Source organism: Oryzias latipes, chromosome 16 (genome assembly GCF_053564925.1).
Source record: "Oryzias latipes strain Hd-rR chromosome 16, Olatipes_Hd-rR_3.1".
Classification (NCBI taxonomy): domain Eukaryota; kingdom Metazoa; phylum Chordata; class Actinopteri; order Beloniformes; family Adrianichthyidae; genus Oryzias; species Oryzias latipes.
Genome location: NC_136252.1, coordinates 12,563,510 through 12,588,088, shown reverse-complemented (window position 1 = coordinate 12,588,088; position 24,579 = coordinate 12,563,510). Strand labels below are relative to the sequence as shown.

Below are 24,579 nucleotides of genomic sequence, written 5' to 3'. Positions count from 1 at the left end.
GTTTACTCGGAAGAGCTGGAAGAAGTGGCACAGGAGAAGAAAAATCTGAGCATTGTTGCACAGACTGCGGCTCTCGTGACCCAAATGAGCAGGAGAAAATGAATGGATGGACGCTTTTGATCATTTTGCCCTGAAATAACACAAAACACGAGTTAAGTGAAAATATTACGTTTTAAAACCACAATGAAGTTATTCCTTATGACAAAGTGACTATTTTAATGCTTCAACAGCATAGATAAATACAAAGAAACAGAATCCAGTCAAAACATTATGGTTTATTAATTTGTTATTCATTTGGCTTTTTAGTTCTTTTGAAAAAAAGTATGCAATTTTTAAAGAAGATAGGGACAAAAATGTGTTTCTATATTATATGAGATTTTAAATGTCGAAAGGAATTTTTGAATTCCACTTCTCATCTTTTTAGCTTTAAGGCTTTAAGCCCGCAATCCAAATATTTTAGATTATTTTGACAAGTTTTTGTTAAATATGTAGCTATTGCTTTTAAAACAAAAACCATAGCTTTCCTTTATCTAAAAAAAATCCTGTTATAATGTAGCTAAAATAAATAATTTTATTTTAATTATCAAAATAAAACTACGGAAGCCGAAAACGGCCTGCCCTACTTTTAGTTATTTACTTATTTGTTTTTACCGTTTTTGAAAAAACGAAATTTGTTTTTTTGTGATAACGAGATAGTGAAGAATAAACTGTAGTGTCGCCCCCTCCCTCTCCCGCACTGAGACGCCGAGAATTGACCTGTTTCTGTCTTCATTTTGTGGTTAACGACAAAGGCGGCACGACCCCCACCCCAAAAGTTTTTCATTTCTTTTCTGTTTTTTTCTTTTTATCTTTCATGTATTGGTGGATCTACGCTCCTCAGATGCCTTAAGCATGAGACGGTACAGGTGTAGGTACCATGACTATTCGGCCTGCAATACCCGTTCGGGGTCCTTTCGATTTAGGATGATGTCACACTACGGTAGCCCCACTTGGACAAACTACATAGCGTACAGATCTGATCGGGCTCTCTTATTTTCATTTCACGTTTCCTTTTGTAATATAAAGTTATTTTACCTCACAAGCTTTGTCTGACATTATTCTTTGTAATGTTTATGGAGATATTTTGCCACAACCCAATTTGTAAAAAGATCTGTGACTGTTAAAAGGAACCTGCTGCTCCACACGAGAGAACTGTATCTCTAAGCAGAGCAGCTTTAGCTTTGTGTTTGCAGGCAGGGAAGATGCTTTGTTATAGAGTGCGGTCTGGAGAAGGGTTCGGACGGCAGCCCGTTCAGCTGCTAAGTTGGACCAACAGACAGCCAATCACACAATGTGACGCCAGCACTACTCGAAGGACCCCGAACGGTTGGTGCAGGCCGAATTGTTATGGTACCTACACCTGTACCGTCTCATCATGCACCAGGACCCTCAATTAATCACCCTAAAAAAAACCCGACAGCATGTTGAATGACAGAGCCCAGGGCTGACGAGCGTCTCTGCGTGGTGCGTTCACTGAACTCCGGACATTAACTCAAACAGCCCAACTCAGTCCGATCCAAAACACTTTTGTCATTTTTTTTACAATCTGCATTTTCGGCTTCCGTATAAAACAGTATACATTTTCATTAATTAAAATGTATTACAATTTATACTTCAAACAAAGTGAAGCTTTTATTTTGACAGCTGAGTAACGTCACGTAACCCGGATGTATAATTCAGCACGATTAGCGTTCTTGTTAGCAGCTGTTGTACACATGCTAATTTAAGTTGATTCATGACAATTTTATGCCAATATTTACGTTTTTATTGTAAAAGAACCTAAATGTAAGGACTTAATCCCTTTTTAAAATGTTATATAAGGACTTTGCGGAGTGTTTTGAAACTTCGTAAATGTAACCTGCCGGCTAACTGAACTGAACTGGTGACAACAACAACAACTGCATCGCTTGTTGTTTTCGTCTCGACATTTTCGGCCGCTTCCTGAAACCATGAGCACAACCGCGGAGGCAAAACCGTCTCTGCGTTTTGGCCAGGTGGTCATCGGACCTCCCGGCTCAGGGAAAACCACATACTGCCAAGGAATGCGCGAGTTCTTGAGCACCATGGGACGCAAGGTGGTGGTGGTGAACATGGACCCCGCTAACGAGGAGATGCCGTATCCCTGCGCGGTGGACATCTCGGAGCTGATCACTCTGGATGAAGTGATGGACAGCCTGAAGCTCGGGCCCAACGGTGGCCTTCTCTACTGCATGCAGTACCTGGAGGCCAATTTGGACTGGCTGGAGAGCAAGCTGAAGCGGCACGGTGACTGTTACTTCCTGTTTGACTGTCCTGGACAGGTGGAGCTTTACACTCACCAGAGTTCAGTCAAGAACATATTCTCCCAGCTGGGAAAGTGGAACTTCCGGGTGAGATGTCTCCATATCCAGATATTTCTGACTGAAAACCAGCTTTTTAGCCTGACACTTGATCTAAATGCTGTTGTGTCTATTCTTTCAGCTGACAGCAGTGCACATTGTGGACTCCCACTACTGCGCTGACCCAGCTAAGTTCATCTCTGTTCTGTGCACCTCTCTGTCCACCATGCTGCACGTGGAGCTCCCCCACGTCAACGTGCTCTCAAAGATGGACCTGATCGAGCAATACGGCAAACTGGGTATGCGTTCCGTTTACTAGCTCGTGTGAAGGTTTTCTCCACGGCGCTGACGCATCCTTGTGTTTGTCCAGCCTTCAACCTGGACTTCTACACGGAAGTGATGGACCTGACCTACCTTCTGGATCACCTGGCCACTGACCCGTTCTTTAAAAAGTTCCAGCGCTTGAATGAAAAGCTGGCAGAGGTGATCCAGGATTACAGCCTGGTCTCCTTTGTACCTCTGAATGTGCAGGTATTGCTGCTGTTTGTAAATGTTACTGTTTTTATCTAAATGTTACCAACTTTTAGTGATTTCTCTCAAATTATTTCAAATGAGTAAGTTAAAAATGGATGTTTTAAAAAATTATATTTTTCTTTCATTTAAGGTATTCTAATATGTTTGTGTTACACAATAACTGGTTATAAGCTTATAAAACACAAATGTTTTTTTTTTTTTATTGATGGGAAGCTTTAATCAGGAAAAAGCTTTAATTTTCATTTTTCCAGTTGATGTAAGGAATTTCTCTTCTGAATTTCTAAAGGTTGAGTTAAGTTAGGCCGCATTTACACTGCATGGTTCAAGTGACTCAATTCCGATTTTTTCCTCTCATGTGGCACAGATCGGATATGACCGGTGAATGTGTAAGCAGGACAAAAGCGCATGGATTCCGATTTTCTCAGATCGGATTCAGGCCTCATTCATATGTGGAAATAAATCGGATATGAATCGGATACGTGCATTTGCGTGTGCCATGTAGGCAGACAAATCGGATATTCCCCAGTAAATGCGAGTCGTACGTCAGTGACGTCAACTCAGGACATCACCAACTGAGATCACATGACTTATTAAGGTGCTTTTGTGCACTGATGTTGCTGTCAGCGTGTTACCTTTCAGCCTCAGGCTTAAGACCGTAGTCGGAAACCGCTGTTATTTCCGGTCCGGTCCCGGTCGGGACGTAAACGGTAACTAATGAAGCGGGACACCGTTGCTCTGGAACAGGCTAGAAGCCGGTTATATCTTTGCTTGTGTTTTTGCGGAGTGGGGGCGTGTATGATGGGGACCGCGCGTGGTGTGTGTGGGTGTGTGTGTGTGTGTTAGGAGAGGAGAGGGGATGTGACCACGGAGCGGGGGACTGTCAGAGAACCGTAAATCAAAAATAAGGTGTCCACTCTGGAGGCTGAGGGTTTCGAACGGGAAAGTGAACCCCGAAGTAGAATCCGCCTTCGGCCCTGGAGAAAATCTCCCGTGCGTTTCTGACCACGGTCGGAAAAAGAGAAGTCATCGCGCAGGAAAGGTTCAACACTTGGATCAAACTGTTAGTACAGCACGTCTGCAAACACTTCCTCATTCAAAATTCAGAGAGAGCTGAGGAGCCCTCCTTTTTCCTCTCCCGCGCATCCCTTCAGCAGCGCCCAAGACAACGCCTCCATCCGTCGCTGAGTTGCCTCCATGACAACCGCAGTCACAAAAGTCAGAAGGAGGTCCGCGGAAGGCAGAAATGCTGCTACGTAGTCCTCAAAACGTCTACGATTGATAGTTTCAGCATTGTATAGTGTGAAAGCAAAAATCGGATACGGGTCACTTTTAAAAGATGATGTAAGCGGGTCGTCAAAAAAATCGGATATAGTAGGAAAATCGGATATGAGCATCAAGACCTGCAGTGTAAATGCGGCCTTAATGTTAAACTTTCACATTTCTAGAGTCATTTACTGCATTTTATTTTGCTTAACAAAGTTAGTCTGGCTATCATTGTAGTTTTTGGACCTGAAAACGGGGAACATTTTCTGCAGGTGGATCTCAGTCCTGAAGTGTGTGGGCATTTGTTTCCTCACATTCCTCATAGATGAACAATGATTCTAAGCTGTGCGTGTCCACAGACCAGAGTCTGCGTGTCAGCACTTCAGATGGGACTGTTGTTTTCTTTCAGCAGATATTGTTATGGCTCTTGATCAAAAAGGGTGTGAATGGTGAAGCGTTTCCAGTTTTCTCAGCAATTTGTTATGTTCAACATTGACTTCATAAGAAGAAATGACCCTCCAGGAGAGGTAGAAATGAGGATTTTGTAGATTTGTGGGTTTGTGTGGTTATCTCACAGAGCCAAACCTTGATAAAACATTAGACCAATGACTTGATTTGAAGGTCACTTCACGCTGAAGATACAGTGGGGCAAAAACGGATTCTGTCAGCCACCAACTGTAAAAGGTTCTTCCACTTAAAAAGACGAGAGAGGCCTGTCATTTTCAAAATATGTAGACCTCAACTATGAGAGACAAAATGAGGAATGTAATCCAGAAAATCACATTGTCTGATTTTTAAAGAATTTATTTGAAAAATAAGTATTTTATCACCTACAAACAAGCAATATTTCTGGTTCTCACAGACCTGTAACTTCTTCTGTAATATGATCCTCTGTCCTCCACTGGTTACCTACCGTATATATAAGACACCTGTCCACAACCTCAAACAGTCACACTCCAAACTCCACTATGTCAAAGAGCAAAGAGCTGTCTAAGGACACCAGAAACACAATTGTTGACCTGCACCAGGCTTTGAAAACAGTATCTGCAATAGGTAAGCAGCTTGCTGTGAAGAAATCAACTGTGGGAGCAATTATTTGGAAATGGAAGACAAACAAGACCACTGATAATCTCCCTCCATCTGGGGTTCCCCGCAAGATCTCACCCCGATGGGGTCAAAATGATCACAAGAACGGTGAGCAAACATCCCAGAACCACATGGGGGATCTAGTGAATGACCTGCAGAGAGCTGGGACCAAAGTAACAAAGGCTACCATCAGTAACACACTACCCCACCAGGGACTCAAACCCTGCAGTGTCAGACGTTTCCCCTGCTAAAGACAGTACATGTGCAGGACCATCTAAAGTTTGCTAGGGAGCATTTGGATGATCCAGAAGAGGATTGGGAGAATGTCCTATGGTCAGATGAAACCAAAATAGAACTTTTTGGTAAGAACTCTACTCGTGTTTGGAGGAGAAAGAAAGCTGCATTTCGTCCAAAGAACACCATACCTACTCTAAAGCACGGTATTTTTGGCCCATTCCTCCATGCAGTTCTCCTCTAGAGCCGTGATGTTTTGGGTATAAAACAAAGTTTTGAGTTGAACTTTTGTTATTAACCAGTTACTTATTTTCCACCAAAATGTACAAATATATTCTTTAAAAATCAGACAATGTGATTTTCTGGATTTTTTTGTCTCATTTTGTCTCTCATAGTTGAGGTCTACCTATGATGGGCCTCTCTCATCTTTTTAAGTGGAAGAACCTTTTACAGTTGGTGGCTGACAGAATCCGTTTTTGCCCCACTGTATCTGCAGTGTGAAGTGACCTTCAAATCAAGTCTGGATAACACAGCTTCATTGGTCTAATGTTTTATCAAGGTTTGGCTCTGTGAGATAACCACACAAACCCACAAATCTACAAAATCCTCATTTCTACCTCTCCTGGAGGGTCATTTTTACCATCATATCTGCAGTGGAAGGTAAACAGGTGATAAAGATGGAGGTTTTGAAAACCACATTAATTTCAGTTGCTTTTGAATTCATTCATTTTCTTAACCTGTTTATCCCCTATAGGGTCACAGGGCTACCAGAGCCTAACCCGGCCACTGTTGGGCAAAGGCAGGGTACACCCTGGACAGATTTTATTATAATTATTATTATGAAGAAAGCACAAGCAGAAAAACACTCAGCTGCATATTTTTAAGGTTTCAGCAATCTATTGCAACAGTTTTGTGAGTGTCTCCAAGGGAAAACCCCCAGATCAGATGTTTTCTTCCTTCTTTCTGGAGGACAAAGAGAGCATGATTCGGGTCTTACGAGCGGTGGACAAGGCCAACGGCTACTGTTTTGGAGATTTGGAGGAGAGAAATCTACAGGCTATGATGTCAGCTGCGGTGGGGGCAGACTTCCATTTCAACTTGTATCCTTCCCAGATCCCTGCGCTGACTCACTGTGACTCATTTGTTTCAACATTAACTCAAAGAACAGTCCAGACTTTATACCGCCCTTTTTTTTAGATTCTAATGTTAGATTATTTCAAGTATAATCAAATTCATGTCTTAATAATAAGCACATTAGTTGCTATATTTCCTTAAGTGTTATTCCACAGCACACTTGGAGTTCAAGAGAGGTATGTTGAAACTGGTGGAAGGACCGTGGAGGAGGAAATGATGGAGCTGTAAATGAAGACTCAGAAGAGAAGGACCGCCGTACATTTGAAGACTCTTATTCAAGTTCTCATCTCACTGCCAGGATTTCACTACTGCTATTGAAAAAAAGGGAAGCCAGTGAGAAAATGAAAGCTAACTTTGCTGTGAAATATCACCTCAAATGAACCACAGAAGAGAGCATTCAGTTCTTCTAATAAAAAAGCTTTTTGGTCCTTTGTTTTATGAAATACACTTTTGTAAATAAAGCTTTTCTTTTGAAAGGTGTGAAAGTATTTCCTTTTTTAAGAGAAATTTTGAAATGCTGTGTTTAAAAAGTTACATTACATCATGAAATGCTGCCTTTATTTTATTAATCTGACATTTCCAAAATGCATTATTAAATATTTATTTCTTTTTTGTGGTTGGATGGTTCTTGGTTGTCCTCCTGCATCCACACTGTGAGAAGAATTTCTCCAAGAAAGAGACAGAAACCTGCATGTTTCCTCTCCTCTCTGTGTGATGGAACGAAATCCCTGCTGCTGCCTGCTCTTCTACAAACATCTGAACATTTTCTGTTTCCCAAAGATGAAGCGTCACCTCGACCAGCAGAGGGCGCATGCGCGTGCAGATGATCTCCCCCACCGATCCGCAGAAATCTGCTCCGACTCTTTCCAGCATCCGGAGCAGAAAAATTAAGTCAGGCGGGGAGAGGAAGCCACATTAAATCTGTGTTTCTGCACAACTGGCCCTGTGTCTGCTCTTTGGGATCTTCTGTCTTCATGAATGCAGCTCAAACTCCGCTGTATTTCTGCTTCAGTGTGAACCACTATAACCAATCCAATCCATGTTGTTTGGTCTCCTATTAAACCCATCTGAAACCCTCTCAGGCTGCCTTTTCCATGTCTGCACTTCTGCAGGGTTGCAGTTGGACTGACATAAATTCGTAAGCCACTTTGAGGACCCAAGCCGTTGTGGGAAATCAAATTAACCCTGTGTGGTGTGGCTGCTAATGACATGCGGGCACCGGGCAGCTTCCTGCCTGCTAAGCTGTGTGTGCATTAGGGGGTGTGTCAGGCAGAATGTTAAATTGTGTTTCTATGTTTGTACATGTGATCAAGTATCGCCCCCCTCACCGCCACTTCCTGCTTTTTTTTTCTTTCCTAACAGCCCCCTAGAGGTAGATAGATGTGTGCGTAAAGCGGAGCGCAGAGTAGAGTAGAGAGCGCGTGTGAGTGCGTGCGCGCCTATTTGTGTGTCGTGTGAGAATGTTAAACCGAAAGGCAGTGTTGTCCCACTTACATGCCAAATGTGAATTTCAACCAGTTGGATAAGGGGGGGAAACCAATAAGGATTTTGGGTTTTTATTTGGATCTTTTCTACCAAACAAGCAGTCCCTGAGACGCGCGCACGCACTTTTTCATTACCATCCCGCCCCTGCCCAATGCAGCGCGCACACCCAACTACCCCTGGCTGGAACGCGCCTGCTTTATTTGTCCTCCTTTAGAGGAGGTGCTGGGGGCCACACAACTCTGGAAAATGTTGTAATTGCTGTGAGACTTTGGAGGGAAAGCGAAAACACTCTGACAAACAGAAGATGCACGGGAAATGCGAGTTTACTTCAGCTGAGGGAGAACCTGCGCGCCCATCCCCCCACGCACAGCACACAGTGTTTCTGGTGGAGCGAGATACAGAGAGGAGAGGGGGTGGCAGCAGAGTAGAGCAGAGCTGAGCCGAGCCGAGCCGAGCAGGCAGGGGAGGGAATGTGCATTGGTAGTCTCTTGCTGCAAGGCTTCCTCCTTCTGTTCTGGAAAAACCTGTGTTGCTATCCTTGTCCAAATGAAACTGTGATAGGCAAGAGTGCACCAAAGCAAATCTGAAAGTAGAAAATACACAGACAAATATGAAAACTAATGTGTGTTCTTATTTATTGGAAGTATGTCATCTTATATGTCTCTTTGCACACTTAAAATAAGTAGCTAAACCATGTGGATTGTGACAATAAATGGCCTCAAAGATGTACAGAGTGGTCACAAAAAAGGAAAATCTGAGGCCAAATGTAAAAGATGATCTAAAGCAACCCAGACGACAACTGTTTGATCCCTAAAAAACAAAGTAGAACGAAAATGACTCAAAAAAAGACCACCTAAAATGAAATTAATGGAACTAAACAGTCTCCAAGGAGTAATAGATTGGTTTCAAAGAGCTGTGAAACCCAAGAGGGTATATTAAACTGAATGTTTAATCATGAGCCATGTCTCAAATTTTGAAAAATGAAGATGCAAATGTAAATAAAAAACAACAACAGCAATGTTTGGTATTTGGCTCAAAATTGTGAGGAAAAAGCTAATTTGATTTTGCTTTCAATATCTTTTAAACCATCTATCTAAACGAATTAATGCAGGGAATGTTTATGGGTTTATAAAGGTTTTTGAATCTATTGGTAGGAAATTGTTTGCAGAGCCTTGCAAAACAGTTATTCTTAAACAATTATTCTTTTATACATTTTCTTCTTCATGGTTACTCATGAAACGTTTTTGTACTAATGATGATATTTTTTAATCAAACATTATATTATTAGCTAAAAATATGTACTTAGGGATCTAATTTGTGTAAGTCTACGTTGAAAAATGAGCTCGAAAATGATGTTTTGAAGGCTGAAAGGGGGAAGCGGTCCGGTCCGCGCAGGCGCAGCTCCGCTCCGTGTTTTGCGGCCGCCCCCGCGTCTCGGTAAAATGGCTGTATGTAGCGGAGCCTCGTGCTGGTTGGGTTAGCTCCCTGCCTCTACCCGGGCTCAGTAACACAACTCCCACAACAATTTCTGTCGCTTCCTCACGCATTGTATGGATCTTCCATCACCTCTCTGACCCGTTTGTGGAGCCGGAACCGAAGGATGGCAGCCGGATTCGGCTAGAATGAGTCTTGGGAATGTATCGACACAAGGATGAACGGTTCTGAAGAATTATTTATATTCAATGCTAGCGTTTGATTGTGACTGACTCGCCGAGAGAGGGAGAGAGAGGTGGCGGGGGGGTATATCATGGCCGCTCAGGTCGCCAGCGCCGCCACTCTTAACACTAGCCCGCCTTCTGAACTCAAAAAGCCGGATCGAGACCAAAAGGAAGAGACGGGGGAGAAACAGTCCGATAAAAAGCAGCCGGGGTTGGACAGCGGATCGCCGGGCCGTGGGAATCTGCAGGACGGGGCCGACGGTGGAAATGCTGGGGGAGGAGGGCAGCTGGAGATGAAGAACGGGAATGGGAACCCGCCCAGAGCCATCAATAATAACCAGAATGACTCCGTCGGACCGGAGGGGAACAACCACCCTGGACTGGTGCATCACCACGGCCCCACATTTCCTCCACCTTCCTACGCGTACAGTCAGCATTACGGTCGGGCCCCTTTTCATCAACATGGCGGACAACAAAGCCCTGGCATGGCAGCTGCTGCGGGTCCGGTCGTGCAGTCGAGCAACATGATGGACCCTTATCAACCCAATTCACAGGAGCATGGCTTTTCAAACCACCAGTTCAACAATTACAGCCCATTCCCGAACAGAACTCCCTACACAGGCCAAGGATACGCCATGAACTCTCCTCGCAGCGCTCAGGCGCCGACAGCTGGGGGGCAGCCAGCTAAGCAGCAGCCGACACCGGGAGGACCCACGGTAATGCCCGGATCTTACAGTAATCAGAGATATAATATTGGAAACCCACAACCTACATCCACGCCGACACTCAACAAACTCCTGACCTCCCCGAGTTCAACGCGAGGATATCCAAACTACCCTGCAACTGACTACGGTAGCCAAGAAGGAGCTAATAAGGGACCAGCAGACATGAGCAGTAGCGGTCAGTACGGAGGCAGCAATCCGGCTTGGCAACAAAGAAGCCTTCACCCGTCGCCTTTGAGCCCGGGGAGTGCTGGGCAACCGCTAGCGAGAAACCAGGTAAATGAATTTTGTACCGAAACGAGTGCTTTAGCACACCCCTGTTTCTCGAAGCTAGTTCACAACGAAGCAGGCCAGCCATTGTCTGATACTAGTTCGCAAAGACTCTAAAATGGCTGCCTCGTGTGTATTTTTTTTCTCTCCCTGTACACCACACCGCTTAAAAAAGTGTTGCTTTCTCGGTTTTTATCTCAACACACGGTAGGAACACAGAGGGACTTGACTGAGGTAGAAGTTTGTGGAAAAGATGTCCAGGGAGCGAAGAAGGCCCGACTTTAAACGGGTTTAAAAAAGCCACTGTGTGTTGCAACGGCTTGTTTTTTTTTTCTCGTCCCTGAGTGTTGCTACTCCCTTTTTAAACGCTGAATTCACGGCATTTTTCCTATGAATTCAGACCTTTAATACGTGAAATGTCGTGTTTGACAAAGTCATATCGTGTTGTTTCGCATAGGCAAATGTTTTATACTTAATAAGCGATGAACAGCAGTTTCGCGCTAGCAACGGAAAGAATGCGTCGCGTGCTGACTGCGACCTTCAAGTGTACTTAACGGCTCGTGTTTTAAAATGTCTATTTACCCCCCTCAAACGGTGACAAGAGGACCCCCCCCCATCGTCAAAAATAATAAATGTTGTCGTGTATTGATAACCCGTTTCCCTTCGCCGAGAGGCGGTAGGGCTCTCGCGGCGTGCTTGTTGTAAACAGTCAGCCCTGCCTTGCGAGTGACCGAGCGCAGCCCGCAGATGGAAGTTTGCAGTGTGATTTGAATTGTGGAGGTAAAATCCTGCTGTCAAAGCCAGGAGATAGTTGGTCTTGGGTTGACATGCTAGCTCAAACCTGATTGGTTACTCATCCGCTGCTCATGGCCATTTATAATTACATGTGATGCAAGGCAACAGTTGCTGATAAGAGCATTGGCTCACCACAGGTCATCGGAGGTATTACTGCTACACTTCCCCTTTTTAACTCCTCTTTTTTTACATCGCAATTCCCAGATGTGTTGCTGCCTACTAGTTTGTGCCACTTTTCTGTATTTTTTTATATGAAATCAATTATATTTTTTAGAATTATAATTCTGTTTTCTTTCATCTTTATATACCCCCCCCCCCCTATTATGTGTATTCTAGACATTTCTTCCCAATTCTCATTTCCCTTCTACAATATGTTTGTGTTGCTGCTTCGTCTTGCATGCCATGCAAGTTTGGCACAACCACTGCAAAAAAAAAAAAAAAATCCCCAACCCCCCTTGAGGCCAATCAGAGTGCAGTCCAGCATCTCTCATCCACCAGAGGAGTTTCCTCTTCGTCTTATGCAGATTAGCCATGTGCTGCTTTTATTTATTCCCCATTATCTTGGATCTTTATCATGTTAAACATGGCACGTCCAATACCATTTGTGTTTGCATGGTTGGTTTGTGCTCACCATAAATGTTAAAAAAAAAAAAGGCTCAGTCTCTCTCTCTGCTTGTCTTTAAACTTCCCCATTTTCTGGTGTCACAAAGCGAAACTGCTTTCTCTGAGGGAGGAAGGGGAAAAAAAGTTTATTGGATCTGGCTCAAAACAGGAGCACAGCTGGGATATGTTTAGGATTGGGCAGAGTGCCCTTCATTTGAAAGTAGATATAAATAGCTCTGACTTCCGAACTATGGCAAAGTGAGATAAAAAAAATCAGGGTAGTAACTGTGGGAAGTAGGGCGGGGAACAAGTGGATGTTTGCTTCCATTCTGAAATTATCGCATGGTACTTAATTTTAAGGTGTCTGTTGGCTGTAATGTGATAAATGAATACATGTTGCTTGTTCAACAGTCAGAATCTTTTTGATGTATGGTGCTTACTGAATTGGTGTTTTTTAATCTCTAGCCACCTGGTTCCATTGATCCAATGGGAAAAATGAGAGGTCCTCCATATGGAGCTGGCAGTCCGTACAGTCAACAGTCACAGCAGGCTCACCCTACAGGTACTCAGCCTGGGCCGGGGTATTCTGGTCAAGGCTATGGGCCACCAGGTCCCCAGCGATACCCAGTTGGGATGCAAGGGCGCACCACAGGTGGCATGGGTGCCATGCCCTACGGTCCACAGGTATATGCTCTTGGTTATTAATGTTCTTTAATGATGCCGCTTTCTACAGTGTCTCTGAAGCTTTGTGTTTTATCTTTAGATGGGTTCCTATGGACAGCAGGGACCTGGAGGATATGGCTCTCAGGGCCAGGCACCATACTACAGTCAGCCAGGCCAAACTTCTCACCCAAGTCAGCAACAAACACCGTACACCCAGCCAACACCCGGACAACCCGGTGGGCAGTCACCATACACAGGACAGGCCCATCCTCCGCCAACTTCTGTTCCACACAGTCAAGGAGGATCTCCCTATCAACAACCACATATGCCCCAACAGTCCCAGGGGCCAGGCCAATCCCAAGGGCTCCCACAGTCTCAGCCACCGTATTCTCAAGGATCGGCACCACAGTCTAGCCAGTCTCCTTATGCCCAGCAACAAGGGCCACCCAGCCAGACACCCCAGCCAAGTTCCAAGGGTACCCCTGGATTGCAAGCCCAGTCGAACTATCCAGGATCTACTCCAGGGCCCCAGCAAACCTCTCAGCAGCAGCAGTCACAGTCTCATCCACAGGGCCAGCCTGCAGCTTACCCACAGAACACTCAACAGCAGCAAGCACAGCAGTCACCTTATCAACGCTTCCCTCCTTCTCAACAGCAGGTACCTTTCAGCATTTTGCTTTACATAATAGTTTTGGCCAATTACTAAATTCTATGCCTGTTTGTGTTTGTCAGGATGTATCGCAGGATTCCTTTCAGTCCAGCGCCCCTCCATCCACGCAGCCCAAGTCTGGCCAGGAGGACAGTCAAGGCCGACCTTCCAGCCTCCCAGTCAGTAACACCACAAAAGCTCTTATTTTGAAAAGCCATTTTGAATACATTACCACCCAAAACAAAGCTGTGTTTGAGGATTATATTTTTATATAAAGTTATGTCTATTTTATGCAACTGGACCATAGTTTTCACTTTATTTAAACGGTATTCTCTCATATAATGTACCAATATAGACAAAGAAAAAAAAACAATGTTTCCATTTTATTTGTTAGCAAAATCTTACTTATTTGCAGTTGTTTAAAAACATTCCTCTATATATATATATATATATATATATATATATATATATATATATATATATATATATATATATATATATATATATATATATATATTGTTTGTTTCCATTGTTTATTGGTATTTATTGACATTGATATGAAAAAATTAATGTAACTAGACTCAATCACAGATTATCACTTTATCCATCTGTAAATCTCATAGTTTTATAAAACCATAGTATTATGAAACGAAACCCTATTTGTTCCACTGAAATTAACATCAAATTAGATTTTTTCCCCCTCCCCTTTTTGTTGATGTCGTTTGTCAATATCTAACTTATGTAATGTCTGTGCTGTAAATAGCAAAACCCAACCAGTAATATTCCTTGGCACTTGTTCTTTATGGTCTCTGTCTGCCATAACAGAACACTAGCACAGAGTTTTGAAATGCACACTGACCTAGAATCATCAAACTTTGACCTGCAGTCTGAGCGTGCAGGGATTACATCACAGAAACAAACGCTAGACTGAACGATTTTACACTTCACAGGTCTGCCTGTGAAAAGTGATCCTAAATCTGAGCTAATCCTAAATTAAACACTCAAGTTCATTGTTTTTGTCCGGATTAGAAACCTGATTTGAAAAAGTTCTCATCTGAGCCGAGTCTACATCCAAATACTTCGGTTTACATGTCGGATGCAACTTTTGAACCATAGCAATCACAACTCCATTTACTTATCTGAAAAAACACAGAACCAACGCTGTAGTGGGAGTGCACACACTCATATCTAGTATTTAAATCTTTTCTTCCACTGGGGAGTTGCATGCTCCTGCTATAGTAATCTTATCAATCAGAAATCACAGGTGGATGTTCTCTTCGGTCTGTTTGGAGTTGAACTCTGCTTGTTGTTGTTTTTTTAGGATCTGGCGGGGTCCATTGACGACCTGCCAACAGGTACAGAGGGTGCTCTGAGTCCTGGCATGAGTACATCCGGTGTGTCGAGCAGTCAGGGCGAGCAAAGCAACCCCGCCCAGTCGCCTTTTTCGCCCCATACGTCTCCCCACATGCCAGGGATTCGGGGGCCCTCGCCTTCTCCGGCTGGCTCCCCCGCTAGCTCTAGCACGCCGCGCACAGGGCCGCTGTCGCCCGCCAACATGCCAGGTGAGCCCATACCTCACCAGTCAAAGGCAGTCAAACCACTGAAGTGAGGTCTTGTGTTTGTTTTAAATGTATTTCTGTTCCAATTCTCAAAAGTTAATTATTGGAATAACTAGGATATATTTTCCCTCTCAGTCATCAAAGCTGGATGTCTTATCACTGCAATGGGTCTGTTTTTTGCTCACAGGCTTGTATTTGTGAAGGTGGTTTGTTGTGAAATGTTTTGAGTTGAGGTTAAAGTGGAACACGTTTGACTAGAGATCACGATGCTAAAGAAAGCACCAAAACAGTATCACAAACATTAAGAGCATGTCATGAAATGTAAAAATTGTGAACTTCAGTATCTACCAAAAGCAGAGACGACACGGACCTTAAAATGGATGATTGATGACAAGGTGTGATGTTTGCTAGACTTTGATTGACATCTTCAGAAAGTGCCACGTTTCTTTCCTTGAAGTTAAGAGACAAGGGTCTATTTTCCACTTAGTTAAAGATGATTTTTTTTTCTTTGCAAACGTTTTGTTTGATGCACAAAAGTCTTTTTAAAATGTTCTCGCACATTTTTTTCATTTTATTTGATTTGAAATGGTTTATTTCAAGCAATCACAGAATAATGCACAAACAAGACAATAAGCACCCATACATTCGTTCAAAGACATGTCAAACTTACGATAATTAGACTTGCACATAAAATTGTATAAAGTGTAAAATAGGGGGGGGGGGGGGGGGGGAATCTATGATTCCTATTAATTTCTGAGCTAAAACCATTTTATCTGCATCGTCCTTTAGGACCCCAGATGCCTCCCAGACCATCAAGCGTGCAGTCGGATGGGAACCTGCACCCCGGCATGAGCCAGTCCCCCATGGCCCAAGACAGAGGTGTGTTTCTATCCTGATGAGCTAAACTGCCAAGTCTTAGCATGTAACACTAAGTAAGCCCCGTCTCCCCCGTTAATTTATTTCAGGATTCATGCAGAGAAACCCTCAGATGCCCCCTTACGGTTCCCCCCAATCCACCTCTGCACTGTCACCTCGCCAGTCCTCTGGAGGACAGATGCATCCTGGGATGGCTCCATATCAGCAGAATAACTCAATGGGGGGCTATGGTCAACAGGGAGGACAGTATGGGCCCCAAGGTTTGTACTTATAAGTGATCTTTGTTCAACTTCAGCGCAAGAAATGGATTTTTTTCCACTCCAAATACTCTTATACCGTGTGCTTTCTGAACTTCAATATTCAATATATTTTTGCAATCCTACTTTTCCTGTTGGGTTAAACTATGGATCCCATCTACCTGCTTCATCCAATCGCCATAATATCGCTGGTTCCTCTCTGTGATTCTGTTGCAGCTATTTATAGTTGTGGAGCAGAGAGTCAGCTGACGTAGCAGAGCCTCCTGTCAGTAGAGCTGAAACTGTGACAAAGGCTTGTTGCTCAGTCTGCCTGCAAAGACTCCAGAAAAGTCTGTTTGGTGGAAGATATTTCTGCTTTTAAAAGTTCTAAGCAGGAACTGAAATCATCTCACAGCCCAGAATTCTTTTTATTGGTTCTTTCATAACTCGCTGAAGGATCGCTTTGTTGTCGTCTGTAGGATATCCGCGCCCTGTGTATGGAAACATGCCTAATGCCAACTACCCAGGTATGGGCTCCATCAACCCCATGGCAGGTCAGGGTGGAGGGCCGCAGTATGCCGGCATCCCCCCAGGAAGGATGACGTCGAACCAGATGGGAGCACGTCCTTATGGCCCCAATGTGGGTCCTGGCATGGGTCCAAATATGCCTCATAACCATGGCAACATGCCACCGCAGGTAGGCTCAGGAATGTGCCCTCCCCCAGTAATCAACAGGAAGCCCCAGGATCCAACACCCATGCCGCACCCTGCCACCAACTCCATGCACAACCGGTAAGTCCCACCATCAGATCTAATGGAGGATACACCACTTCTGCTCAGCCGTTTAAGCACTTCCCTGGTTTCAGGATGCCCAGTTATCCCAACATGAGTCAAGGCATGATGGGCTCCGGTCCACCCTATGCCCCACAAATGAACAACATGCCTGGAATGCTGAACACTCCTGGTGGGTCTCCTTATCCTATGGGGCCTAACATGGTCAATAATGCTAGTGGTAAGTTTAACTCCAGGAAACTTGGTGCAGTGTTTTGTTTTCATCACTATGGGAACTTGAAAGCAACTCTTTTGATCAGGGATGGCTGCCAGTCCAGAAATGAATAATAAGATGAACAATAAAGTGGACGGGACTGGGACCCCCAAACCAGACTCCAAGTCAAAGGTAAGACTTAAGGAAAATTAATTAAAATGCTTCTCCCTCCACCTCCAGTTGTACTTTTTGAGACTATATTTTAAACGTTCTTTCCTCTGTCACTTAACAGAAGTCCAACTCCTCCACGACAACTAGTGAAAACATAACCCGCTTATATGAACTGGGACCAGAGCCGGACAGAAAGATGTGGGTCGACCGCTATTTGGCTTTTGTTGAAGAAAAAGTAATGGGCATGAGTAACCTGCCCGCCGTAGGACGCAAACCCCTCGATCTTTATCGGCTGTACATGTCTGTTAAAGAGATTGGCGGAATGACGCAGGTCAGTGTAGCTGTAACTTCCTCCAAACGTTTGGGCCTCTGCTGTCAGTCGATTTCTGATGTCGTCTCTGTTTGTACTTTGTAGGTGAATAAGAGTAAGAAATGGCGAGATCTGGCCACTTCGTTAAACGTGGGAACATCCAGCAGTGCTGCCAGCTCCTTGAAAAAACAGTACATACAGTGTCTTTATGCCTTTGAGTGCAAGATCGAGCGTGGTGAAGACCCTCCTCCTGAGATCTTTACAGACACCAAAAAGAGTCAAGCTGCGAAGGTCCAGCCCCCGTCTCCAGGTTTAGAGTCTTTTTGCTCATCTCAGTGGCCCTTATATGTAAACTCAATTCCTGGTTTGCCTCCTTGTTATTAAAGTTTTGCACCATATCTGTCTGCTCCTCTCCTGTTTCAAACTGAAGCGTCCCTCTGCTCCACAGCTGGATCAGGCTCCCTTCAGGGCCCTCAGACTCCACAGTCTACCAGCAGCTCCATGGCTGAAGGGGGAGATCTGAAACCTCCCACACCGGCCTCCACCCCACTTGCCCAGATGAGCTCCATACCTCCGGGATCAAGGTTAAAATCTTTGTGACTGGAGCTGAATGCAGATCATCTCTGTGGCTTCCACTCACATAACCTTCTCTTTCCTAGGAGCAGTGTTAACCTCCAAGACCCTTTCTCTGATGGGAGCGACCCCAGCTTCCCTAGGAAGAACATGATGCCCAACTCCACCTATCAGTCTGGCATGAACACCCCAGATATGCAAGCTCGCATGGGCTCATATGAACCTAACAAAGACCCTTTCAGTAACATGCGGAAAGGTGGGGGGACTAAATGTTATTGTAGAGTGGCTCTGGATAACCAGCTCTCACCACCAATCCTGACTTTTATTTTATTTTGCTGCAATTGTCATCAGTCGGAGAGCAGTTTCTACCTGCCAATCAGGGCCCAAACAGCGTAGTGGGCGACCAGCATCAGCAGCCCCCGCAGCAGCAGCCTCCCTTCAACCGGGGGCCACCTGGGAACATGGGCAGCATGCCAATGGGGTCCCGGCAGCAGTATCCTTATGGACCAGGATATGATAGGAGGTGAGAAGTGTCCAGCTAAAGGACAACCATTTATTTATTTTTTTACCTTTTATTTGATCTGTCACAACAAAACATTTAAATTTGAACAATTTGGCCAAACTGGATTATAAACATTTAATGTAGATTTTCTTTTGCCCGAAAAGTCTACTTTCTAGCCAAAGAATCACAGAAATTACCATTTATAATCAAATTTAAAGAAAAACTGGTTTTAAATTTTAACTTCAAAAAATTATATTTCAGGTTTGACTACGCTAGACGACTATAAACTATTTCAGTGTGGAGTTGCTTGTTCACTGATTTAAAAGTTCTGTTTACTGAGGAATATTATGAATAAATGTCCGTATTCCACAGCATAGCTCAGCATTTAACCTAAACCAGTAAAGAAGCTTTTCCGCAGAATATTCAAATGTTTCGTTCTTCACAGTTTAGCTTTAGACTTGGACGTTTGATGTAGAAGATTCCAGAACTGCAGGATCAGGCGGCTCATAGAGCCTTAGGTTCTGCTTTCAAATGGAACCAGCATCCAGACTAGTTCACGTTTCAAACCTAAAACTGCTCTTTGGTAATGCTGTGTAGCATAAAACAATCTGTTTTCCTGCTGCTAAAGCGTCTGGTTTCTTTACCCGCCACTCTCCGGAACTGCTGATTGGTCCCTGGCAGTCCTTTTTATTCATTGATTTGTTTAGTTGGTCAAATTCTGATTTGTCGAATTGTTTTCTCCTCTTCAAGAAACACAACATAAAGGCACTAAAAACATCTCTACAGCTGACAATTGTCCTCCTGCTTCTCCTCAGATCGGAACAAGGATTGGGCCCCGAGGGAAACATGGGACCCGGAGCCCCTCAGCCAAACCCAATGATGCCTGCCAACGCCGATACGGGGATGTATTCGCCAAATCGCTTCCCGGCACAGCAGCCACGGTCGGTTCTCACTACACATGATTGGCAGTGTTAAAAACAGTTGTCAGTGGACAGGAATTCTTCTGTGGTTTAAACACTGTTACTGACTAATAATATAATACGGGAAAAATCAATGAAACTCGAGTTTGTTGCTTAAATTTGAATAAATGTTTCCAGCTTGTATTATATCTCCATGTGCTGTAAGCTATTATTTTAGCCTGAGGCTTGTGTTAATAATTAAAAAAAAAGCAAACAGAAAGAGCTAAACATTTGTTTACAACTTTTGTGTTTTTTCTTAATGTGTGATGTGCATTCTAAGAAATGGTTGTGATTTTTTTTTTTAAATGGGGATTTAGTTTGAGCAATTTTTTACAATGTCAAACCAGAGCTTTTCTTTTAAAATTTTGGCTTCAAGTTAATGGAGCTTGCTTTTAACTGAGTGGGAGGTGTGTAACACTTGAATACCCAGGCTGACCATGCCTCATTCCTGCAGGCATGATTCCTATGGTAATCAGTATCCAGGACAGGGAACGTCCTCTACCGGCTCCTACCCAAACCAGCAGCCTGGAATGTACCCACAACAGGTAAATGATTTATTGTCTGCAGTACATCTGACTGGATTTGTTATAAAGTGTAGATTATATTGGTTTAGTGTGGAGTCGGTCCGTAATGCCTCTGCATTTCATCTGCAGGGCTATAAGCGTCCTGTGGAGGGAGGTTATCCCCCATCGAAACGTCATGAGGCAGATTACAGCGGGCCCTTCCCTGGAGGACAGCAAGCAGCGCAGCAACAGCAGCAAGGAGGCGCCCCGGCACCCCCTTCAGGACAGCAGGAGTCTTACAATCAGTACGGGGGCAGCAGCCCCTATCCCGGCCCCGACCGCCGGCCACCTCCCCCCGGTAATCAATTTCCGTTTCCTTTCGGCCGGGACCGGATGCAGGGAGCTCCTGGACCCAACTCTCAGTCCAACATGCCGCCCCAGATTATGCCGTCAGGCCCGGAAGGTCCTCAGGGTGGCATGTGGCAGGGACCTCGAGATCTCAATTATCAGAACTACCCCAACCGACAGGGTGGTCCTGGGGGCCCACCACAGGGACCCGGTTACCCTAGCATGAACCGCTCCGAGGACATGATGCCCACAGAGCAGCGGATGAATAATGATGGACAGTGGGGCGGTCAGATGGGCCCTCGTCAGCCACCCTACGGTCCGGCCGGGCCGGGGCAGGCCATGCCACGGTCGATGCAGTCCAACTATCAACCCCCTCAGGGAGTGCAAAACCACATTCCACAGGTGTCTAGCTCAGCCTCCATGCCGCGCCCCATCGAGAACCGAACGTCACCCAGCAAATCTCCCTACATGCACGGAGGGATGAAGATGCACAAGGCCGGCCCCCCGGTGCCTGCATCCCACATAGTACCCCCTGCAGTGCAGTCGCCTCTTATAAGACGGGACATGCCTTTCCCGCCCGGCTCTGTTGAGGCTTCACATCCTGTCCTGAAACCTCGACGGAGACTCACCATGAAGGAAATCGGTAAGATCCAATGCAACTAACGTTCATGTGAGGCTGCAGATTTTAGGTTTCTAGAAGTGAGCGATTTGTTTTCCCCCTTCAGGAACCCCAGAGGCCTGGAGAGTCATGATGTCCTTAAAGTCTGGCTTACTGGCTGAAAGTACGTGGGCATTAGATACCATCAACATTCTCCTGTACGACGACAACAGCATTTCCACCTTTGATCTGAACACGGTGAGACTTTGTTTCTGTCTTTATTTGCTGTATTGCCACAAATCCCGTGGACTTGGTTTGTAACATTTGTCCAAATGTTCCTCCTCCAGTTGCCTGGCCTGTTGGAGTTGGTGGTCGAGTATTACAGACGCTGCCTCATTGAGATCTTTGGCATTTTGCGGGAATACGAAGTTGGAGAGCCCGGCCAAAGGACACTGCTCGATCCCGATGCCTTAAAACAAGACTTGGACAACGCTGAAAAGGAGGAACTCCAGGGGGAGCACATGGAACATGAGGGGGAAGAGGAGGAGGAGGAGGAGGAGACAGAAATGGACCGACCCGCTCAAGTTAAAGAAGATCAAAAGCTCTGCTCTCTGGAAGACAAGCCAGAAGATCAGGAGAAGAGCAAAAGTTTTCTGCAGTCTTTATCAGCTAACGAGAGACCCAAGCAGTCCAGCAAGTTTGATAAGTTTCCTCTAAAGGTGGTACGAAGAAAAGACCCGTTTGTAGCGGCTCAGTCCAATTCCCACTGCAAAGTCCAGGAGTTTGACAGCGGCTTACTTCACTGGAGCGCCGGAGGAGGAGACTCAACAGAACACATCCAGACTCACTTTGAGCCTTGCAAGCAGTTCCTGGAACCATGTCAGCGTTTTCCCGTACCCCAGGTTTTACTGAAGCGGCGGTTATTGGAGGAGGAGATACGGGAAAACGGTTTGCCCGCCGAAGAGGACGACAGGAAGCAGGAGGAAGAGGAGGAAGAAAGTGAGAAACCTACGTCTTTGTCGGAGAATTCAACGGTTTTGGAGAAGTCGGAGAGCAGTGAGGAGAACAGTAAAATGGATCCAAAAGAAGACGCTGTTCAGAAATGTGTGAGGAGTCAGCAGGAAAACCACAGACCTATTCTGCCCCCTGAAAGTATTTTAACCCAGCGGTCAAAGCAGACCGTCACAATCCTGGAGGACGAGCCTCGCAGTAAAGACGAGGGGCCGCTCATCGCGCTGGCCGACTGGCAGGATTCCTTAGCCCGCCGCTGCATCTGTGTCTCCAACATCGTCCGCAGCCTCTCCTTCGTACCGGGAAACGACCACGAGATGTCCAAACACCCGGGCTTGCTGCTGATTCTTGGACGCCTCATCCTGCTTCACCATCGGCACCCGGAGCGCAAACAGGCCCCGCTCACCTATGAGAAGGATGAGGATTCAGATGAGGGCGTGGGCCAGAGGGATGAGTGGTGGTGGGACTGTTTAGAGCTCCTGAGGGAGAACACGTTGGTCACCCTGGCAAACATTTCAGGTCAGCTTGATCTCTCCATTTACCCCGAAAGCATCTGCTTGCCCCTGCTGGATGGTCTTCTCCACTGGGCAGTGTGCCCGTCGGCGGAGGCCCAGGACCCCTTCCCCACCCTGGGCCCCCACAGTGCTTTGTCTCCTCAGAGACTGGTCTTGGAGACCCTAAGCAAACTCAGCATCCAGGATAACAACGTGGACCTTATCTTGGCCACTCCGCCATTTAGCCGGTTGGAAAAGCTATTCGGGAACTTGGTGCGGTTAATCGGAGACAGGAAGGTCGCGGTCTGCAGGGAGATGGCCGTGGTCCTGTTGGCCAATCTGGCCCAGGGTGACACACTGGCAGCACGAGCGGTCGCCGTGCAGAAAGGCAGTGTGGGCAACCTCCTGGGCTTCCTGGAGGACAGTCTGGCTGCCACGCAGCTCCAGCACAGCCAGAGCTCTCTGCTGCACCTGCAGGGGATGCACTTTGAGCCCACGAGCCCGGACATGATGCGGCGAGCCGCCCGGGCGCTGCACGCCTTAGCGAAAGTGGAGGAGAACCACTCGGAGTTCACACTACACGAGTCCAGACTCCTTGACCTTTCCGTGTCCCCCCTCATGAACTCACTGGTTTCTCATGTTATCTGTGATGTACTCTTTTTGATCGGCCAGTCATGACAGCTGTAGGGAGCCATGGCTCCGCTTTTAATGGTGGTGGGGGTTTGGGCGCCAACCCCTCCTCCCTCCCTGACAAACTTGGCCTACATGTGGTAAAAGGACACTGAGAGTTCACAAGACTTTCTTTAATTTATGAGAACTTTTCAGAAAATCCTGTCGTCCCCCCCCCAGCCCCAACAGGCCTGCCTAATCAAAGAGCTGTGCTGTCGAGCGGACCAGAGAGATGCTGGCAAAGTGACACGTGGACGGCCACAGGAAGACGGATGACAGCACCACGGTCGGTTGGTCGGGGGTGTGCGTTACCTTTTAATAAAGATAAATAAATAGCTGAAAAACAAAAACTGTAACCAAAGTTGCTGTCTCGTTTACAGTGAGTTTGGGAGACACAACGTGCCCTAGGCCCCCTCGAGGGCACAGTGAGTCTGTAACTTGACGTTCAGAGGTGAGACGGGTGGAAAAAGCGCTGCCCGCTGGTTTCTAGTTGTTACAGCTGGAGCCTCACCAGTAGGCCCGACAGTTTTCTGTCAATAAACACCTTCACCGGGGAGGCCTGTGCAGTGTGCAGTAGATTGTAGGACATTTTCTGTACCGTACTGCTCTTGAGTGTAAGCATTCTGTACCGCATCGTTCACACAGAAGCGGATGGTCATTTTTAGTATGGTGTTGGACAGAAATGGCTTTCTTCCCCAAAGTATCAAGAACCTACAACACCCTTACCTCCTCCTATCCCCTGATTGTATGAACACCTGCCCCCTCCCCATTATGAAAAGAAAATCACCTCTTAGGATTGGTTTTAACTTCAAATACAGCTTTGCTGTGGTGTATATATAATGCTGTACATTATCCTTCCTTTCTGTGCGTCTCTTGTCTGTGTCATGTTCTCACACTTCTGGGTGTGGGGTTGGTGGTTGATGTGAGTTTGACTTCCACTCCCCACCAGTTGGACCCACTCCTCTGGTCTCTCCACAGCTCTGTAGTCACGGCAGACACAGCTCTAACCCGTTTCCTGGTATACAAAGAAAAAAAAGCGAGATGAAGTACACACTTGACAAATTTTCTCCACTCATGGATTCTGCATATTTGTATTTCAGACTATGTAGCTAAGATGACATGTACATTTCTCCCTTTTCCTTTTTTTGTTTTTTTTTGGCTCAAGGAATATCATTTATTCAGTATGAAATCTTTATACTATATGTTCCACGTGGTAAGAATAAATGTACATCAAATCTTCGTAAGCTGTTTGATGGTTTCATTTTGGGGGTTTTGAAAAAGGTGAAATAGACTGAAACTGGCCTTCATGTTTCTATTCAGAAAGGTCAGTGT

The 24,579-nt window shown here is 45.5% G+C and overlaps 2 protein-coding genes across 3 annotated transcripts; both read left to right on the top strand.

Annotated features, from left to right (window-relative positions):
• The first annotated feature begins 1,669 nt into the window (after positions 1 to 1,669).
• On the top strand, positions 1,670 to 7,084 carry gpn2 (GPN-loop GTPase 2). The gene is made up of 5 exons (XM_004077661.5): positions 1,670 to 2,408; positions 2,500 to 2,656; positions 2,728 to 2,888; positions 6,444 to 6,574; positions 6,764 to 7,084. Exons 1-5 carry the CDS (start codon positions 1,989 to 1,991, stop codon positions 6,834 to 6,836), a joined length of 942 nt encoding a protein of 313 aa, XP_004077709.1. The 5' UTR covers positions 1,670 to 1,988; the 3' UTR covers positions 6,837 to 7,084.
• Positions 7,085 to 9,452: 2,368 nt separating this feature from the next.
• arid1aa (AT-rich interaction domain 1Aa) lies at positions 9,453 to 24,486 on the top strand. 2 transcript variants are annotated; one of them, XM_011484959.4, is made up of 20 exons: positions 9,453 to 10,749; positions 12,607 to 12,825; positions 12,905 to 13,462; positions 13,537 to 13,632; positions 14,775 to 15,015; positions 15,802 to 15,891; positions 15,978 to 16,148; positions 16,604 to 16,916; positions 16,991 to 17,136; positions 17,216 to 17,301; positions 17,402 to 17,611; positions 17,696 to 17,900; positions 18,039 to 18,174; positions 18,250 to 18,419; positions 18,515 to 18,686; positions 19,481 to 19,606; positions 20,079 to 20,169; positions 20,278 to 21,118; positions 21,201 to 21,331; positions 21,421 to 24,486. In XM_011484959.4, exons 1-20 carry the CDS (start codon positions 9,841 to 9,843, stop codon positions 23,254 to 23,256), a joined length of 6,747 nt encoding a protein of 2,248 aa, XP_011483261.1. In that variant the 5' UTR covers positions 9,453 to 9,840; the 3' UTR covers positions 23,257 to 24,486. The 2 variants fall into 2 exon arrangements, with proteins under 2 accessions (XP_011483261.1, XP_011483260.1); XM_011484958.4 differs by having other exon boundaries at positions 18,021 to 18,174.
• Positions 24,487 to 24,579: the final 93 nt, after the last annotated feature.